At 33.6% G+C, this 14,974-nt stretch overlaps 2 protein-coding genes across 8 annotated transcripts; one reads left to right on the plus strand and one right to left on the minus strand.

Annotated features, from left to right (window-relative positions):
• Positions 1–3,057: 3,057 nt before the first annotated feature.
• ARP5 (actin-related protein 5) lies at positions 3,058–8,190 on the plus strand. Of its 4 annotated transcripts, none has more exons than XM_039035329.2 (12): positions 3,058–3,319; positions 3,420–3,490; positions 3,676–3,800; positions 4,041–4,085; positions 4,860–4,962; positions 5,205–5,314; positions 5,880–5,989; positions 6,078–6,168; positions 6,259–6,696; positions 6,809–6,936; positions 7,103–7,445; positions 7,548–8,190. In XM_039035329.2, the coding sequence occupies exons 1-12, from the start codon at positions 3,219–3,221 to the stop codon at positions 8,040–8,042; spliced, it is 2,160 nt and encodes a 719-aa protein (XP_038891257.1). In that variant the 5' UTR covers positions 3,058–3,218; the 3' UTR covers positions 8,043–8,190. The 4 variants fall into 4 exon arrangements, with proteins under 4 accessions (XP_038891257.1, XP_038891259.1, XP_090171638.1 ...); XM_039035331.2 differs by having other exon boundaries at positions 3,094–3,319; positions 3,745–3,800; XM_090315512.1 differs by having other exon boundaries at positions 3,109–3,319; positions 3,420–3,581.
• Positions 8,191–8,469: 279 nt separating this feature from the next.
• On the minus strand, positions 8,470–12,757 carry LOC120080608 (telomere repeat-binding protein 4-like). Of its 4 annotated transcripts, none has more exons than XM_090315513.1 (10): positions 12,451–12,757; positions 11,585–11,723; positions 10,677–11,493; positions 10,308–10,526; positions 10,165–10,200; positions 9,982–10,061; positions 9,573–9,817; positions 9,119–9,430; positions 8,970–9,033; positions 8,470–8,887 (listed from the first exon to the last, which is right to left on the minus strand). In XM_090315513.1, exons 2-10 carry the CDS (start codon positions 11,663–11,665, stop codon positions 8,696–8,698), a joined length of 2,046 nt encoding a protein of 681 aa, XP_090171639.1. In that variant the 5' UTR covers positions 11,666–11,723; positions 12,451–12,757; the 3' UTR covers positions 8,470–8,695. The 4 variants fall into 4 exon arrangements, with proteins under 4 accessions (XP_090171639.1, XP_038891263.1, XP_038891264.1 ...); XM_039035335.2 differs by having other exon boundaries at positions 9,982–10,064; XM_039035336.2 differs by having other exon boundaries at positions 10,677–11,496; positions 12,451–12,753.
• Positions 12,758–14,974: the final 2,217 nt, after the last annotated feature.

A 14,974-nucleotide genomic window follows, 5' to 3' on the forward strand; every position in this document is an offset into this window, starting at 1 on the left:
GCGAGATTAAATAAAAAAAAGTAGCTAAAATAACTCCCTAAAATAAGTGTAAAACCATCTTAAATCACCTAAAACTAGTATATGATTGATTTGGGATTGGACATTTGGAGTTTATAAGATACAATATGTTTGTGAGATATTGTGAGATTAAAAAAAAAAAAAATAGCTAAAATAGCTCCCTAAAACATGCGTAAAACTACCTTGAATCACCTAAAACAAGTATATAATTGATTTGGGGGTGGACATTTAAAATTTGAAAGATACGATATATTGTGAAATAAAAAAATTAAAAAACTTGCTAAAGCATTTATAAAATCACCCTAGATCACTTAAAATAGGTATAAAATTAATTTGGAAATATACGTTTCAAATTTGGAAGTTTGATCAATAAAACATCAACATAGGAATAAGAGTAAAGAACCAAAAAAAAAAGAATCATAAAAACTTACCACAAATATGAGAGAATGTTCAAGAGAGGCAAAAAATCCTTGGGCATGGTAAGGGAGCTCGAGGGAAGAGAAGTTAAAGAGAAGTTGAAAAAAAAAAAAAAAAAAAAAAAAAAAAAAAAAAAAAAAAAAAAAAAAGTGGAAGAAGACTAAAGTAACGCTTTTTGAGGGAATGAGGATAAAATGAATTTTTTTCATACTTTTTAAAAAGTGAACCCAAAAGTCTTTACCCCTAACAAATGTCCTATTTTTTGGTAATTCCTAAGTTAAACTTTCAATTTTAAGAGAGATAGTACATGTCAATCATTGTTGAGCAATAAATGAGTTTAATTGAAAACATTCAAACATATATAAGAATTGGAATATATTTTACGCTAAATTGTTTTTTTGACAAAAAAAACCTCAAAACATTGTCAATTGTTTATTAGGTTATTTTTTATTCTTTTAAAAATTGCAACATTATATTGATTTTTCACCAATTGTTTCAAATTGTCAATAAAGTAAAAGTCCTATTAGAATTTTGAATGAAAATTGAGACTTGAAACAAATGTGGTGATATTCCGATTCTATTTTTTATCTCAAGTCAATGCTACATTATTGAAGATCTAAATTTTCATCTAAAATTCTAGTTGATTCCCACCTTACGAATAATTTTAAAATGTGTTGATAAAATATATTTTTTTTAAAAGGAAATGTTAATAAAATTTTAAGGGTAATATTTCAATATTTTTTTTTAAAAAATGATTTTAGACAAATGACAAAGTCCATGGGATCTTTTGTGTGTATTTTAGCCTAAATTTTACAACTTTTAATTTAGTTATAGGAAAACTTTAATTAATAATTCTAAACTTTGAAGGAGTGTCCATTAAAGATCCAAACTATTTAGGGGGTGTTCGAGGTAAGGAATTGATTATTATAATCCTAGGTTATTATAATTTAGTTATAATAGTTTGTATTTGGATATAGATTATTTTAGTTTGAGTTATTATAATATGTATTTGAGGTGTAAACTATTTCAGTTTGAGAATAAAAGAGTAAACACTGTAGCAAAGAATAAAAAAAATGATGAATGTAAAATAGGAAAAATTGTACCAAATAGTAAATATTGTACCAAATGGGGATTTTAAAATAGTGTTGACCGTAACTAATAGGGAATACAAAATAGTATTTACTATAACAAGAATGGTTATTATCGTCTTAGGATAATTTTTGTCTCAAACACGCCCTTATTGTATCAATTAAGATCAACCCTACACACCATAGATGAATTAATTTAGAGACTTCGTTAGAATTCATTTTAACATCGTCAATACATAATTTTCTCACATATATAAGACTTTTTTCAATGCAAATGGTATCATGACATTATAGAGACAAATTTTGGAATCAATTCTCATTAACATGAGATATTAATGCCGTTTTTTGTCCATAACAAAGATAGTAATTAGTGTTGCCAATAAGAGCATTGCTCAACTGGCATATTGTTTATATTATCAATTTCGTGGTTCGAGATTCGATTCTCCCACCCCACACTTTAATTATAATATCTTTAAAAAAAATAGTAATTAGTGTCTACTAAGCTATGCTTGAAGTGAGTACTTTTTTTATATTATTACTATTAACTATTGAAACTATCAACTAACTCTATATAATATCGTCAATTCCATGATCAATGTAAGAAAATCTCTTACCATAACATAAAATTTTTGTTCACATTTGGATATTTCCATCGATTTTTTTTTTACATATTTATGGGTTGATATCAAAAGCAGAAGTGAATCGACATTTATATTATATCGTAAAAAATCCACGTAATAAATTATACCATAAAATGTCACTAATATATATACCATATGAATAATAAACTGCTATCTTGTTTACAAATCATAAAATGTTTATCTACTAATTTAAATATTTTTATTGAATATTTTGTTTTTAATATTTTTAAAGATCCATCGACATTGATATTTTATTAACATTTTGATAAAATAAGATTATGACATTTTGTCGACATTAAGGGGGTGTTTGGGGCAAAGACTACCTAAGATGATAATAACCACTTCTGTAAATACTATTTTGAATTCCCTAATTAGCCACAATCAACACTATTTCAAAACTCTCATTTACTATTTGTTACAATTTTTACTATTTTACATTCATCATTTTTTTTATTATTTACTATAGTGTTTACTATTTCCTTTATAAACTAAAATAGTTTACATATCAAACACATACTATTCTAACCTAAACTAAAATAATCTACACCTCAAACACAAACTATTATAACTCAACTATAATAATCTAGGACTATAATAACCAACTCATTGCTCCAAACGTTCCCTAACATTTTAAACTTTTAATGATAACTCAACCAATTAAAATATAAGGTTGTTTTCAAATGTAGTAAAATAAACTAAAATATTGATAAATATAGTAAAATTTCATTACATAAGTCGCGATAGACTAGAATCTTTTTAAAAAATATTTCCCATTATTTGTAAATATTTCATTTAAAATAATTTTCCAAAAATATATACTTCGAAGTTCGACCAGAAGATATTCAAATGCCGAGTGTTTCTTTAGAAATCTGAAATCACATACCGGTTCAACTAAACCGCCGGGTTTTCCTTCCATCTTAACCACGCCAGTCGAAAGATCCTTCAGCGACGTTTTTTTGTCCTTCTTCTCCACCTCGCTGCACGCTAGGGCAAAGAAGAACAGAGCTTCTTCCACTCCCAATTGTCTTCTGTTTCAGCTTTTGGACTCGTAGACATGCCATTCGTATCGGAAATTCAGAGACAATCTGATTTCAATCACTTTCCTTCTACCACTCCCATCGTTATCGACAACGGCGCCTCTGCTTTTCGCATCGGGTATCTCCATTTTTATGGCTTCAACTCTTAGAATAAGCAGCACGAACTTTATTTTTTGTGTTTACATTCTTATAAACCGTGTTCTGTTTGATTCTTTCAGATGGGCAGGAGAGTCCGACCCTCGCGTTATTTTCCGTAACATTGTCCAGAGACCTCGCCACAAAGCCACTGGTATGCCTACTTTTGAAGAATTTACACTTCCAAAGTAAAATGAAGAAGGAATGTTTGGTGGATGTTTACAATTGGGGCTTAGTTTGGAGATGTTAGTGTTTCATTCTTACCCCACTTCCACTTCTGCGGAAAATATATTGTTCTTTATTGAAGTGTAATCGGTTTTTCTTCTTATTGTAATTTAGGTGAAACGGTTACTATAGTTGGAGATCATGATCTGTCTTTGATGAAATACTTTGATTGCACACGTTCAGGTCCTCGCTCTGCCTTTGATGGCAACGTTGTTTATCAGTTTGAGATTATGGAATACGTAAGTTGGATTACTTTTTTTGCAATCGCCACTTTTAATTACGACCTACGTGTGTGAACTAAACGCGTTGTCTGAACTTGTTAATTTTATTTGAACTCGGAGATAATCATATGTGGGCAACAAATGTAATGCATAAATATTAGGGCAATGAATATAGGTGTCGGTGCATACTAGTGTGTTCTTATATGAACCTGGAGAATATAAAGTTGTAGCTTTTTAATATTTCCTTGCATCTTTTAGGTTCTTGACTTTGGATTTGATCGGCTAGGAGCAAATGGGCCGGAGGTAATTGTCCAAACATTAAGTTTCAACCTCCTTCTGGTTCCTTGTTCTGTCGTTCCTCATTGCTTTCTTTCTCCACTTCTTGTTGGTAATGCTTACCTTATTTTTCCAGTCTGATTGTGGACTCCTGTACCCCCACCCCTTTAATTTCTCTCATAATCCTCCTATTTTGGTAGACCTTTGGCATATCTTCAGTTTCGGTCTACCTCATCAGGATAAAGGCTGTTTGTTCGGGAACATTGGTTTTGTGCTCTTTGGAATATTTGGTTGGAAAAGAATAGGAAAGAACCTTGGGTCTAGATAAGACTTGCTTTGTGGGAAGAGATTTGGAGTTTGGTATATTTTAGCATAGCTCATCTCTTTGAGTGCATTTTTTTAAATTTCTTTATGGAAATTTTGTCATTTTTTTTTGCAATTACCAACAACAATTGGGGATCCTTATTGCAGCTTCAGAGGTCATATGTGGTGAAATGAGTGTTTTGATTCATAATCTTTACTTGGATTTAAAATTGCAGATAGTTTAGACATTAATGATAGTAGTATAGAATACAACTTGAACTTGGTGAAACAGGTAGGCAGTATTAGTATTTAATTCAATATTCATTATTCTTGTTCGTTACTAGTTTAACTCCAATGAATGTTTTTCTTTGTTTTTTTCCCCAAATTTGAAGAACTATTTTCCTTACAATTTCAAATAATGCTAGTCTTTACTTGTCCCTGATTTTTTATCCCGATGAAGTTCTTAATTTGATTTATGTTCCTTTGAGGGCAGAACAGATCAATCACCCTGTCCTGATAACAGAATGTGTATGCAATCCAGTTCAATCTCGTAGTAAAATGGCAGAGCTTTTATTCGAGACCTACGGAGTTCCTTCGATAGGTATAGTCCTTGTTGTTGAATTTACTATGCTCTCTAATGACTGAGAACCATAATCTTTCCGACGTTATGTTTTCAAGCTCTTTACTGTTGCTGTCCTCTTCTGCTGGACTACAGGTTAAAACTTAATGTATTATTATGTCTGACTAGTCTCACTAGACATAAACTACAATTATTTTTACTTATAATATTTGGCTCTACTTCCTTGCTATATGTTTTTACCTTTCCCTCTAACTTTACTACAGCATTCGGTGTTGATGCGGCATTCAGCTATATGTACAACCAACAACTTGGGATATGTGATAAAGATGGCCTTGCTATATGCCCAGGATTTACTGCAAGCCATGTTATTCCGGTTTGCTTTATTCTTTCATTCTCTTACTAGTTCATAGAGCTCACGAATACATTGTTATTTTTTCCTCACACACACACACCCACACCATTGTTTTCCTTTCTCCTATTATTAGAGTGAAGTTGTTGGTTCCAATTCAATAAGGGTCAAGTACCTGGTAGAAGTTGGTTTTCTTACTTCTATGTTTGTTGCCACTGTGTGTATGAGCTTTCTTGCTTGTGATGCATCAAGCTGTTGATCTTTCTGACTTTATAAATGCTTGAGTTGGTATTGATATCATTTTTAGTCAATATGAACTTTTTGCTTATGATGCAACTGTGTATTGCTGTTGATCTTATTTTTAGTTTGTGTTAATATTATTTTTTGTCTATTAATTTTTCAATTCTTCAATTTGTGCATATTTATATTTTGTTGATTTGAGGTTGAGTGTTTAAACTCTGTCAACTTTGATGTTTCTTGTTGTGCTATTCATGCATAGATTTTATAATTGACTATTGTGAACTGCATCTAGGACACTCGATTTTAATGTAGAGTCTTAAGATTATTTTATCAATGATTTTATTATCAGTTCATTGATGGGGAGCCCGTTTATAAAGGATGCTGCAGAACCAATATTGGTGGATATCATGTGACTGATTCTCTAAAGCAACTTCTTTCACTCAAATATCCTCATCATATGTAAGTAGAATTCATTTAACATATTTAGTGGGTGTAAAGTTGGCAAAAAAGATGAAATTTTTTTTCATCTTTTTAGTTGATGCAACAGGGCCCGATTCACATGGGAGAAGGTTGAAGATCTGAAGATGGAGCATTGCTATATAGCTTCAGATTACGCATCAGAAGCTCAATTGTTTCAGGTAGTCTTCTTGGCTTTAATACTATTTTAATCACCGTCATTGTGTTGTATCTGTCCCATCATTCAGTTTGACTCCTATATCTATGAACAGAAAGGGACCAAGGAAGCAGAAGGGAAAACTAGGTGTTGGCAGCTCCCATGGATTCCACCACCTACTGAGGAGCCTCCTTCAGAAGAAGAGATCGCAAGAAAGGCTGCAATTAAGGAGAAACAAGGTCAACGATTGAGAGAAATGGCTGAAGCAAAAAGATCTTCAAGGATCAATGAACTAGAAAATGAAGTCCGTGGTTTAGAGTTTCTTTTGCATCAGCTTGTGCAAGTGGCAGAGGATGATATTCCATCTTTCTTGTCAGAAACTGGGTACATCTCTAAGCAGGAAATTGAGTCTGCTCTCACCAAAGCAACACAATCTTTGCGGAAAGCAAAGGGTGAACCGAAGGATGAGCCGGAATCTGAGGATCATACAGATGCTACAAATGAAAAGTTTCATCTTATCAATGTCCCTGATGATGTGCTTTCACCTGAGCAGGTAAAAGAAAGTTGTATATGCATGATAAAGACATGAATGTTTTATATATTTGTTTATTTTTATTGTTTACCGCTGTCATACATTGTCTAAATATGATCATGTTACTTGGCAGATCAAGGAGAAAAGAAGGCAATTGTTTCTCAAAACCACATCTGAAGGACGGCAGCGAGCAAAGCAAAAACGTTATGAAGTAGAGTTAGAACGAGAAAGGAGAAACCAGCTAGATGAAGAAAGGAGAATGTACGTACTAATGTCTTCCAGCCTTCACAATTTTAGTCTCCAGGGGAAGCAAATTATTAATACTGCTGTGCTGGAAGTTACCATTGTTCAGTTGAATGTTTCACTACGGTGCCATTATACTGGATTTGTTTCTATGAACTTCCCCTTTCTATTTCTTGTTTTGTAGGGAGAATCCTGAACTTTATTTAGAGGAACTGCGTGTCAAATACAAGGAGCTTTCTGAAAAAGTGGAGCAGCGAAAACGACTCAAGACTAATGGAGGCCATGCAAATGGGAATAATTTGTCTGGAGGAGTAGGACGTGGTGAGAGACTGAATGCTGCCCAGAGGGAGAGGATGCGGCTTTTAACGACAGCAGCCTTTGATCGTGGGAAGGGTGAGGACACCTTTGGTGCAAGAGATGAAGATTGGCAGCTTTATAAACTGATGAGCAAAGATAACAATGACGATGACGATGAAGGCCCCGATGAGGATGAAGCTGAATTGGTTCGTTTATCCTCTAGGCTCCAGGTCAGTCCCCACTTACTAAGTCTGCTTTACCTATTACTGAATTTCAATATCTTGATCATGAGTAAGTGAGATATTAAGTCTAATGCATACTACTGTTATTAGGACATAGACCCCACTTTTGTTCCTAAGTCAGATGTTCAACCGACTGAAATGCCCAAATTTCGTCCACTTACCAAAGAAGACTTCCAGATAGTAATGGGGGTTGAAAGGTTTCGATGCCCTGAAATTCTATTTCATCCCAACTGGATTGGAGTTGACCAGACAGGATTAGATGAAATGACTGGCGTCTCATTACGGAGGTTGCCATCTTACAGTGACGATATTGCAGAAAGATTAACCAATTCAATACTCATTACAGGAGGGAGTTGTCTTTTTCCCGGCATAAGGGAACGTCTAGAAGCTGGAATTCGGATGATTAGGCCATGTGGATCACCTATTAGGGTGGTCAGAGCGCTGGATCCAATTCTCGATGCATGGCGAGGGGCCTCTGTCTATGCTGCTGCTTCACAATTCACAACACAGACTTTCAGTAGGATGGATTATTATGAGAAGGGCGAGGACTGGCTTCGCAGATACCAATTACGGTACTCAATTTAGTTACGTTTAAGTTTGCTGATGGCAGCTGTATCCTTGATAATTCATGTTTAATTGATGTATACTACTCACTACTCCGTGATCTGACATGTTTCAAATATAATGTTGATAATTAATACATGTCCTTTGCAGATTACCTGCCATTTCAACAGCCATGTATTTATTTATTTTTAGGTGAATGTTTCCTTTTTCAACCTCGTACTTCACTAATTGAGCAAGTTAATTTTGGTCTTAAAATTTAGCTTTGTTAAATTAGACATTGAGATTGCATTAAAAGAAACTTAATATCTAAATCCATTCATATTTAAATTTAGAGTAAATCATGAAAAAAAATAATAAAAGGCCTTAGGGTCAAAATATTACCCAACAAAGATTTACAGTTGAGTTTCATGATATTGATAGAGTACAACAAAACTGAATACACTGAATGTCTAAACACAGAAAGAATTCTGTTAGAATCTCATTATTACAAGAATCATATTTACAAATGACAACGGTTCCCAAATGGGAAATAAACAATGAATCGAAGTGTGAGAATACAAGAAATTAAAATCATGCTTACAATTTGTCTTCCTTGATTGATTACAGCAAAGTGTCAAATATACCTAGTATTCCTTTTTACATTTTATGTGGGAAATTTCCTTTAGACGACATGCCTAACTGCTGGAGCCCTCAATAGCCTTCACAACTCCAGCTTGAAGATGCTTGCCACCGTGTTGCTTTGCCTGATGTTGTGACCAATAAGCATGCGCAGCCAGCACCCGGTCCAGAAGTTCTTGTGGAACAGGCTCTCCCCTTCGCTGCTGAGGCGATATTCTTGCCGTGTGAACCAAGGTTTTCCATTTATCCTGCAACACATCCCTCATCAGTTTAAAATTTTATGTCGAGTAGTCATCGATCACCCTAACACATGTTGAGACAGAAAACAACCTTCAAATCCACATAAGTTCGGTGATCTGCATTCTCAAATGCACGGAACTTAACATCCCGCCACCTGCAAAAAGGTAACACAGTTTAGATTGGTTTAAACTCCTGCTTTGTGGTGAGGTTGATTATGTTGTTAGGGAGCATTGGCAAACCTTCCAGTTCCAAGCTCCTCAACGGCCTGAACCAGTGCTTCTACTTCTGAAACAGAGAAGGGTCTCCTGGTTCGACGCTGTACAACTTCTGAACGTTTAGATTTTGGATTCAAGGGAACTACAGCTAATGCTTCCATATTCATTTCTGGAACAGGAATCAAAGCTTTGCAATCTTGTAAAGAATTATCAGGTAACTTGTCAATGCTGGTAGTAGTCAGTTCATGTTTACTTTCATCTTGGGAGTTGGTCAATGTAGTATTAGGTAAGGTGACATCTAGTATTCCCGAGCTCGAAACAGGATTTACAGGAGAGCTGTAAAGAAATTGACACAGCACATATGCTATCAGACCGAAGCTAGCAATCCAAGTATAGGAAATCACTAGAAAACAATTATAAAAGTTTCCAAGACCTCCGAAATCTCGTGATAGAATGAAACAAAATGTAATGGTAATACCTGGGTAGAAGTTCAGTTGTGTCACATGCTAACATCTGAGGAGGATCCTCAGGACACAAAGCCGGTGTAGTATTATGCACAAGATTTGGCTCCAGCGTGAAACCAACGGTATCCAAATTATCTTTACAAGTAAGTCCTGTCTGCAATAGGGTCCTGTTATCATCTCGAACCTTCTTCCCATGAACAAGAACCCCAACGTGTAATCCATCCTTGAGAATAGCAGTTACTGCCTCAAGTACTATCTTCTGTAGAAAGTTACACAGCATAAAAACTGCTTTAGTACCAACATTCTTCATTCACTTGAGGAAGTACAAATTGATGGTTTCTTGTCACTTTCATCAACAGTAAGTTTTTACATTGTGTTTATAAGTTAAAAAATAATAATAAGGTGAATTGCACTTCATTTTACCTTTAGTGAACCAACGGTTGCATTTTCAGGGACATCGATGAATAACTCTGGCACCTTGAATGATCTAATGCTAAATTTTACTACTGTCGAACAATCGAGCAGGCGATGAGAAACCAGCTGTATGTTACCAAATTTGCAAGATGGACAAAAGAAAGATGTTGAAATGCATAGAAACTTTCATACCATGAGTATCTTTGGAGAGGAAGGATGCTTCTTGACCTGATGATGTTGACACACAGGAAGTTTATGAGATTACTGGAGAACAAAAATGTTGGTTTTACAAGTCATAAAGGACTCTAAATTCAAGTAACCAGTTAGCTAAGGACCTTCATGCAATATTGCAGCTAAGCCGGACTTATCGTTGTGGATGCTCTTTTCGGGAGAATTGGTTACACTTTCACTGCTCATTCCTCCATCAGAGTTCACCATGGAGCTTCGGTCGGAAAATCTCCTCCTTTTGTAAAGACTATCACCCTGGTACCTCTCACTGTTAAAATACAGTTTCCTCTTGCGAAAAGGGTTTCGTGCTTCTTCATCTATAGATTCTGTTGTGAAAGTGAATTGAAAGATACAAATACGGACATCACATTTCAAATTGAGCGAATTAAGACAAACTTGAAAATGTGGTCAAACTATTTCACACATACACCTCAAAATTGGTAGAAACAACAACAACAAAAAAAAAAAAATCTCACCAGATCTAGTAATCTCACAGTCCTTCAGCTTTGGAGCTGCTTTCCAGTGTTTGGAATTCAATAACTTCCTTATTCGTCGACCTGCAATTCGTGATGGAGGTCTATACGAGTTTGAGTGAATGCTAGATTTATTGGACCTAAATTTTTCATCATCGTCTCTACTTGCTAACTTAAAGTAATTCCTATATCTGGAAAATGAACTACGAATGGCATCGGTCGACAAAGGTAATTTAGTTTTGAAGCTTGAATTGGCCATAGTTGGTGATTTTCCATAGGACTTCTTCAAATCCTTAAAATTGTGTGAATGAGCCATATTTTGAAATCCAATTCCAAATCCTTTGGCCTCATGTTCTTCATTAACAATGTTCATACCAGTATCCGTTGATTCTAGAAAATCAGGGGAGCCTTCCTCTGGTTTCGTGTGATAATCTTCGAACTCCGTCTTACGAATCACAGGCTTAACATCACCACAGGCCTCGTCCAAGCTGTTAGAATTTACGATTACTGAAGTACAATCCAAAACAGTATTATTATCTACATATTGGAGTTTCTTCAGATTTTGTTTCTGATCAGTCTTCTCTAAATCAAGATCACAACTTTGACTGCTACCAGCATCACAACATTCCACCTTAAAAGCTTTCTCTTTGTTCGACCGTTCTTCCTTGACGACATTTGTGCCAATCACCGAGTGGTCTCCATCCGACGTATTACTATATGCCATACTTTCGCCATCCTGCAGAAGCTTCCCTGCTAAAGAAGCCAGCAATTCAATCGCGCAGATCTGGCCATCCTCGAAATCTTTCTTTCCATGAACCTTCTTCTAGAATCAAGGAGGACAAAACTTGAGTAGCAGTTCAACAAATCAGAGAGATATATAGAGAGAGATCTGAAGATTCAATTTTACTCACTCTAAGAGATCTCGGACCTCTCGGCACGGTCCAGTCCGAAAAGCCATTGAATCCATTGTCCAATCTCTTCTTCATCACCATGTCTTAGGCATTCATTGTAGTAAAAACTCATCAAACACAGAGAGATTCGCCAGTTTCACTGCCAATCATCAAAACAACAGACCAAAATCGTTCAAATTTGAAACTCTATACCATCATACACAAATACGAATACGACGAAAAGGCTGCTACAATTAGCTTTACAACAACAATGTCAAAGCAATGATCTTATCTTTTTCCCCTGTTAAACCCCATCTAAACAAAGGAAGATTTACCAAATTTCACAATGTCAGCAAGAAAAAAGGAAAAACCCCCAGATTTAGAAATCAAAGAACATTCAAAATTTCAATGTCACAAACACTTGTCGATGGTTGTGACAGGGAAAAAAATCTTGATTAGAGAAATGAAAAACCTCTAATTCCACTCGGAATAGGCAAAATTCAGAATTGAGAATCAAAACCCATTTCCAAAACCACCAAATCAAAAACCCCCAATTCATAAGTTGCTTGCTTCAAGAAACATATAAACCAAACAGAGAGCATCGGATCAACCGAAACCAAACCGATTTCAAACAATTCAACTGGATCCGATCTTAAACCCGACATCATAACTTTCGAACTTCAGACAACTTCTGAAGACCAAATTGTTCATAATTCCGATAGAAATGTCACAGACAACAAAAAACCCATCGAAAACAAAGCAGAATCCAGACAGATTCCCATATTTTCCGAGAACAAAACAACCCGAAGAACACGACCCAAAAAACAAAATCCAAATTCCGAAAATCTCTGAGCAAAAAAAAAAAAAAAAAAAAAAAAAAAACTCACCTGTAGAAGAAGGATCTTAATGATTCAATCAAACCCAAGATCCAAATTCTAGCTGAGATTTCAAATTATGAGAAGAAGAAGAAGAATGTAAGAAAATTACAGAAAATTGAAAGGGAAGATCCAGAATCCAGTGGAGGGAAAAGAAAAGAGATCCATGAAATTATTAAGAACACAAATCCCAATAGAAAGAAATTGAAAGAAGAAAATGAGAAATAATTTTGAATGGGTAAATAAAAAAGGAATTGGAGAGGAGAAAAACCCCTGTTTTGTGAAGAAAAGAAAAAAACCAAGAACATAAACAGTGGCTAAAACCTCTTACAGACATATATCCTAAAATGTTTGACCACAAAACCGGCACATCCAGTGGACAGCCATCGTGGTAACCGGCTATATCGGGTTAAACCCACCAAAACCCTTTTTTCTTTTCTTTTTTTTCTCTTTTCTTTTTTCCGTGTAAATATCGAGAGACTGGTTCTTAACGTAATAACTCCCACTTCTTCTAACTTACCTTTTGACACGTGGCACTTTTTTTTTCCCCATACGCAACCTCCTTAAAAAAAATTAATAATTAAAATAAACCAACAAAGAAAAAATAGTGGTTCTCTCTTTCCTCTCTTTTTTTTCTTCCCTCAAATACCATCAACAAAATAATTAAGTTAGTATCTAATTTTTTTTTAATCAAAATCAAAATTTTACTTTTTTTAAAAAAAAATAATAAGAATGACTCGAATCGATAATCGATTAGAGAAATAGTTGTTTGATAGTTTGTTATATTCATCATCTAACTCAAAATGTTTTTATTCAATTTTTTCATGGTATATAGATTTGATCATTTTGTTTGTTATATCAATCAAGTTTTAAGATACTATATATTAAAAAAATGAGAAATGGGTAAATAAAATGATTATGCATGAAAACAAGATTGATTAATGGATGTGAATTGTCTAGTCATATTCAAGGTTAAGTGGAGAATTTGGTGGACCTAATTTCAAAATAATAATTATGATTGTAATTGTAATTTAGGGGACAATTAGAAAAAATAAAGAAATAAAAAGAGAGATAATTTGAGAAAATTTGAAATCTATGTGGTAAAGAGAGATGCGTAAGAGTATGGATAAACGAGTGGACCAAAGTGGTTTGCGGATATCCCATTAGTTTTTTATTTTTTTTTATTTTTTTTCTCTTTTCAAATAAAATAAAATTAAATTAAAAGGGTTGAAAAAAAGAAAAAAATAATAATAAAAGAAAAAATAGGAAATTTGCATTATCCGTGTGGGACACGTCTCGTCCAGACAGGTGGATAGATAAAGCGCGCTTTACTATACGCCAATTGTTATTTTAACGGATAGGCCCTTCGTTTATCTCCACGTGTCCCTTTTGGGCCCCACATTCACTCTCATGGACCCGGTTTTACGGGTCGGGTTTCCATACAATTTGGAATATATTCTCTACTATTTTTTTTTATTTATTATTATTATTATTATTGTTGTTTGAATTAAAATACCATTTTGGTCTTTGTATTTTAACATTTGTTCGATTTTAGCTTTTACGTTTTCAAATGTCTCACTTTAGTTAATTTTTAATAAATTTTAAAATTTAGTCTTTCAAAATTAATTTTTACCGAAATTTGTTAAATAATAACAATAATTTTCATGCAAGGAATTAAAAAATATGAATGTATTTTCAAAAGTTATAGTAAAAATCCTAATGACAAAATTTTTTCTTAAAAAAATCAAGAATAAATTATATGTGGAGACTAAATTTAAGATTTATTAAAAGTATTGTGACTATAATTGGACAACCGAAAGTATAAATACTAAAATTGAACAATCTTGTAGGGACTAAACTGGGATTTTAACTTCTCTTTTTCTGGTTACAATATCATTTTGGTAATCATACTTTTAAATTTGTTCAATTTTAGTCCTTGTAATATTAATATATCTTAAATTTAGTCTCTCAAAATTAATTTTTATCGAAATTGATTAAATAATAATTACAATTTTCATGCAAGAAAATAAAATGGTGAATATGTTTTTAAAATTTGTAGAAAAAGTGTTATAAATAATTTTTTTTATATAAAAAAACTAACAATTAACTAGAAGTAGAGACTAAATTTAGGATTTATAAAAAGTAGCGTGACTATAATTAGACAACTGAAAGTATAAATATTAAATTAAACAAACTTCAAAATATAGAGACAAAATTGGGAATTTAATTATTATTATTATTTTTCTAGACAGAGGGGTAGCATCATGTCTATATTTCAATCTTTATCTTCTTTGTGGGACAATTTTTTTTTAAGTTTGAGTTGATTAGAGCCCTTTAATAATGCAACTCAAAAGTGTTGAGGTTTAACTCAATCTTTATAGACTACAGCTACTATTGAACTTTAATGGTTGTGGGTTTATGGTTTATAGACCACAAAATACCATTGAACTTTTTTTGGTAGGTTCTGTTTTTCTAAAAATAGTTTTTGAATTATGTGTTTTAAATTTGTGAACATTTTGAATTTTTTTTATAGTCT

This window comes from Benincasa hispida, chromosome 7, assembly GCF_027475165.1.
Source record: "Benincasa hispida cultivar pf3 chromosome 7, pf3_genome.v1.1, whole genome shotgun sequence".
NCBI lineage: Eukaryota > Viridiplantae > Streptophyta > Magnoliopsida > Cucurbitales > Cucurbitaceae > Benincasa > Benincasa hispida.

Coding starts and splice junctions, on each gene's coding strand:
- ARP5 (XM_039035329.2), top strand. CDS start 3,219: ATGCCATTCGTATCGGAAATTCAGAGACAATCTGATTTCAATCACTTT. Junction 4,086..4,859: donor TAGGAGCAAATGGGCCGGAG/GTAATTGTCCAA, acceptor AGGGCAGAACAG/ATCAATCACCCTGTCCTGAT. Junction 6,169..6,258: donor CAGAAGCTCAATTGTTTCAG/GTAGTCTTCTTG, acceptor ATCTATGAACAG/AAAGGGACCAAGGAAGCAGA.
- LOC120080608 (XM_039035334.2), bottom strand. CDS start 11,665: ATGGTGATGAAGAAGAGATTGGACAATGGATTCAATGGCTTTTCGGAC. Junction 10,527..10,676: donor CTGTGAGATTACTAGATCTG/GTGAGATTTTTT, acceptor CTTTCACAACAG/AATCTATAGATGAAGAAGCA. Junction 9,818..9,981: donor CAACCGTTGGTTCACTAAAG/GTAAAATGAAGT, acceptor AACTTTCTACAG/AAGATAGTACTTGAGGCAGT.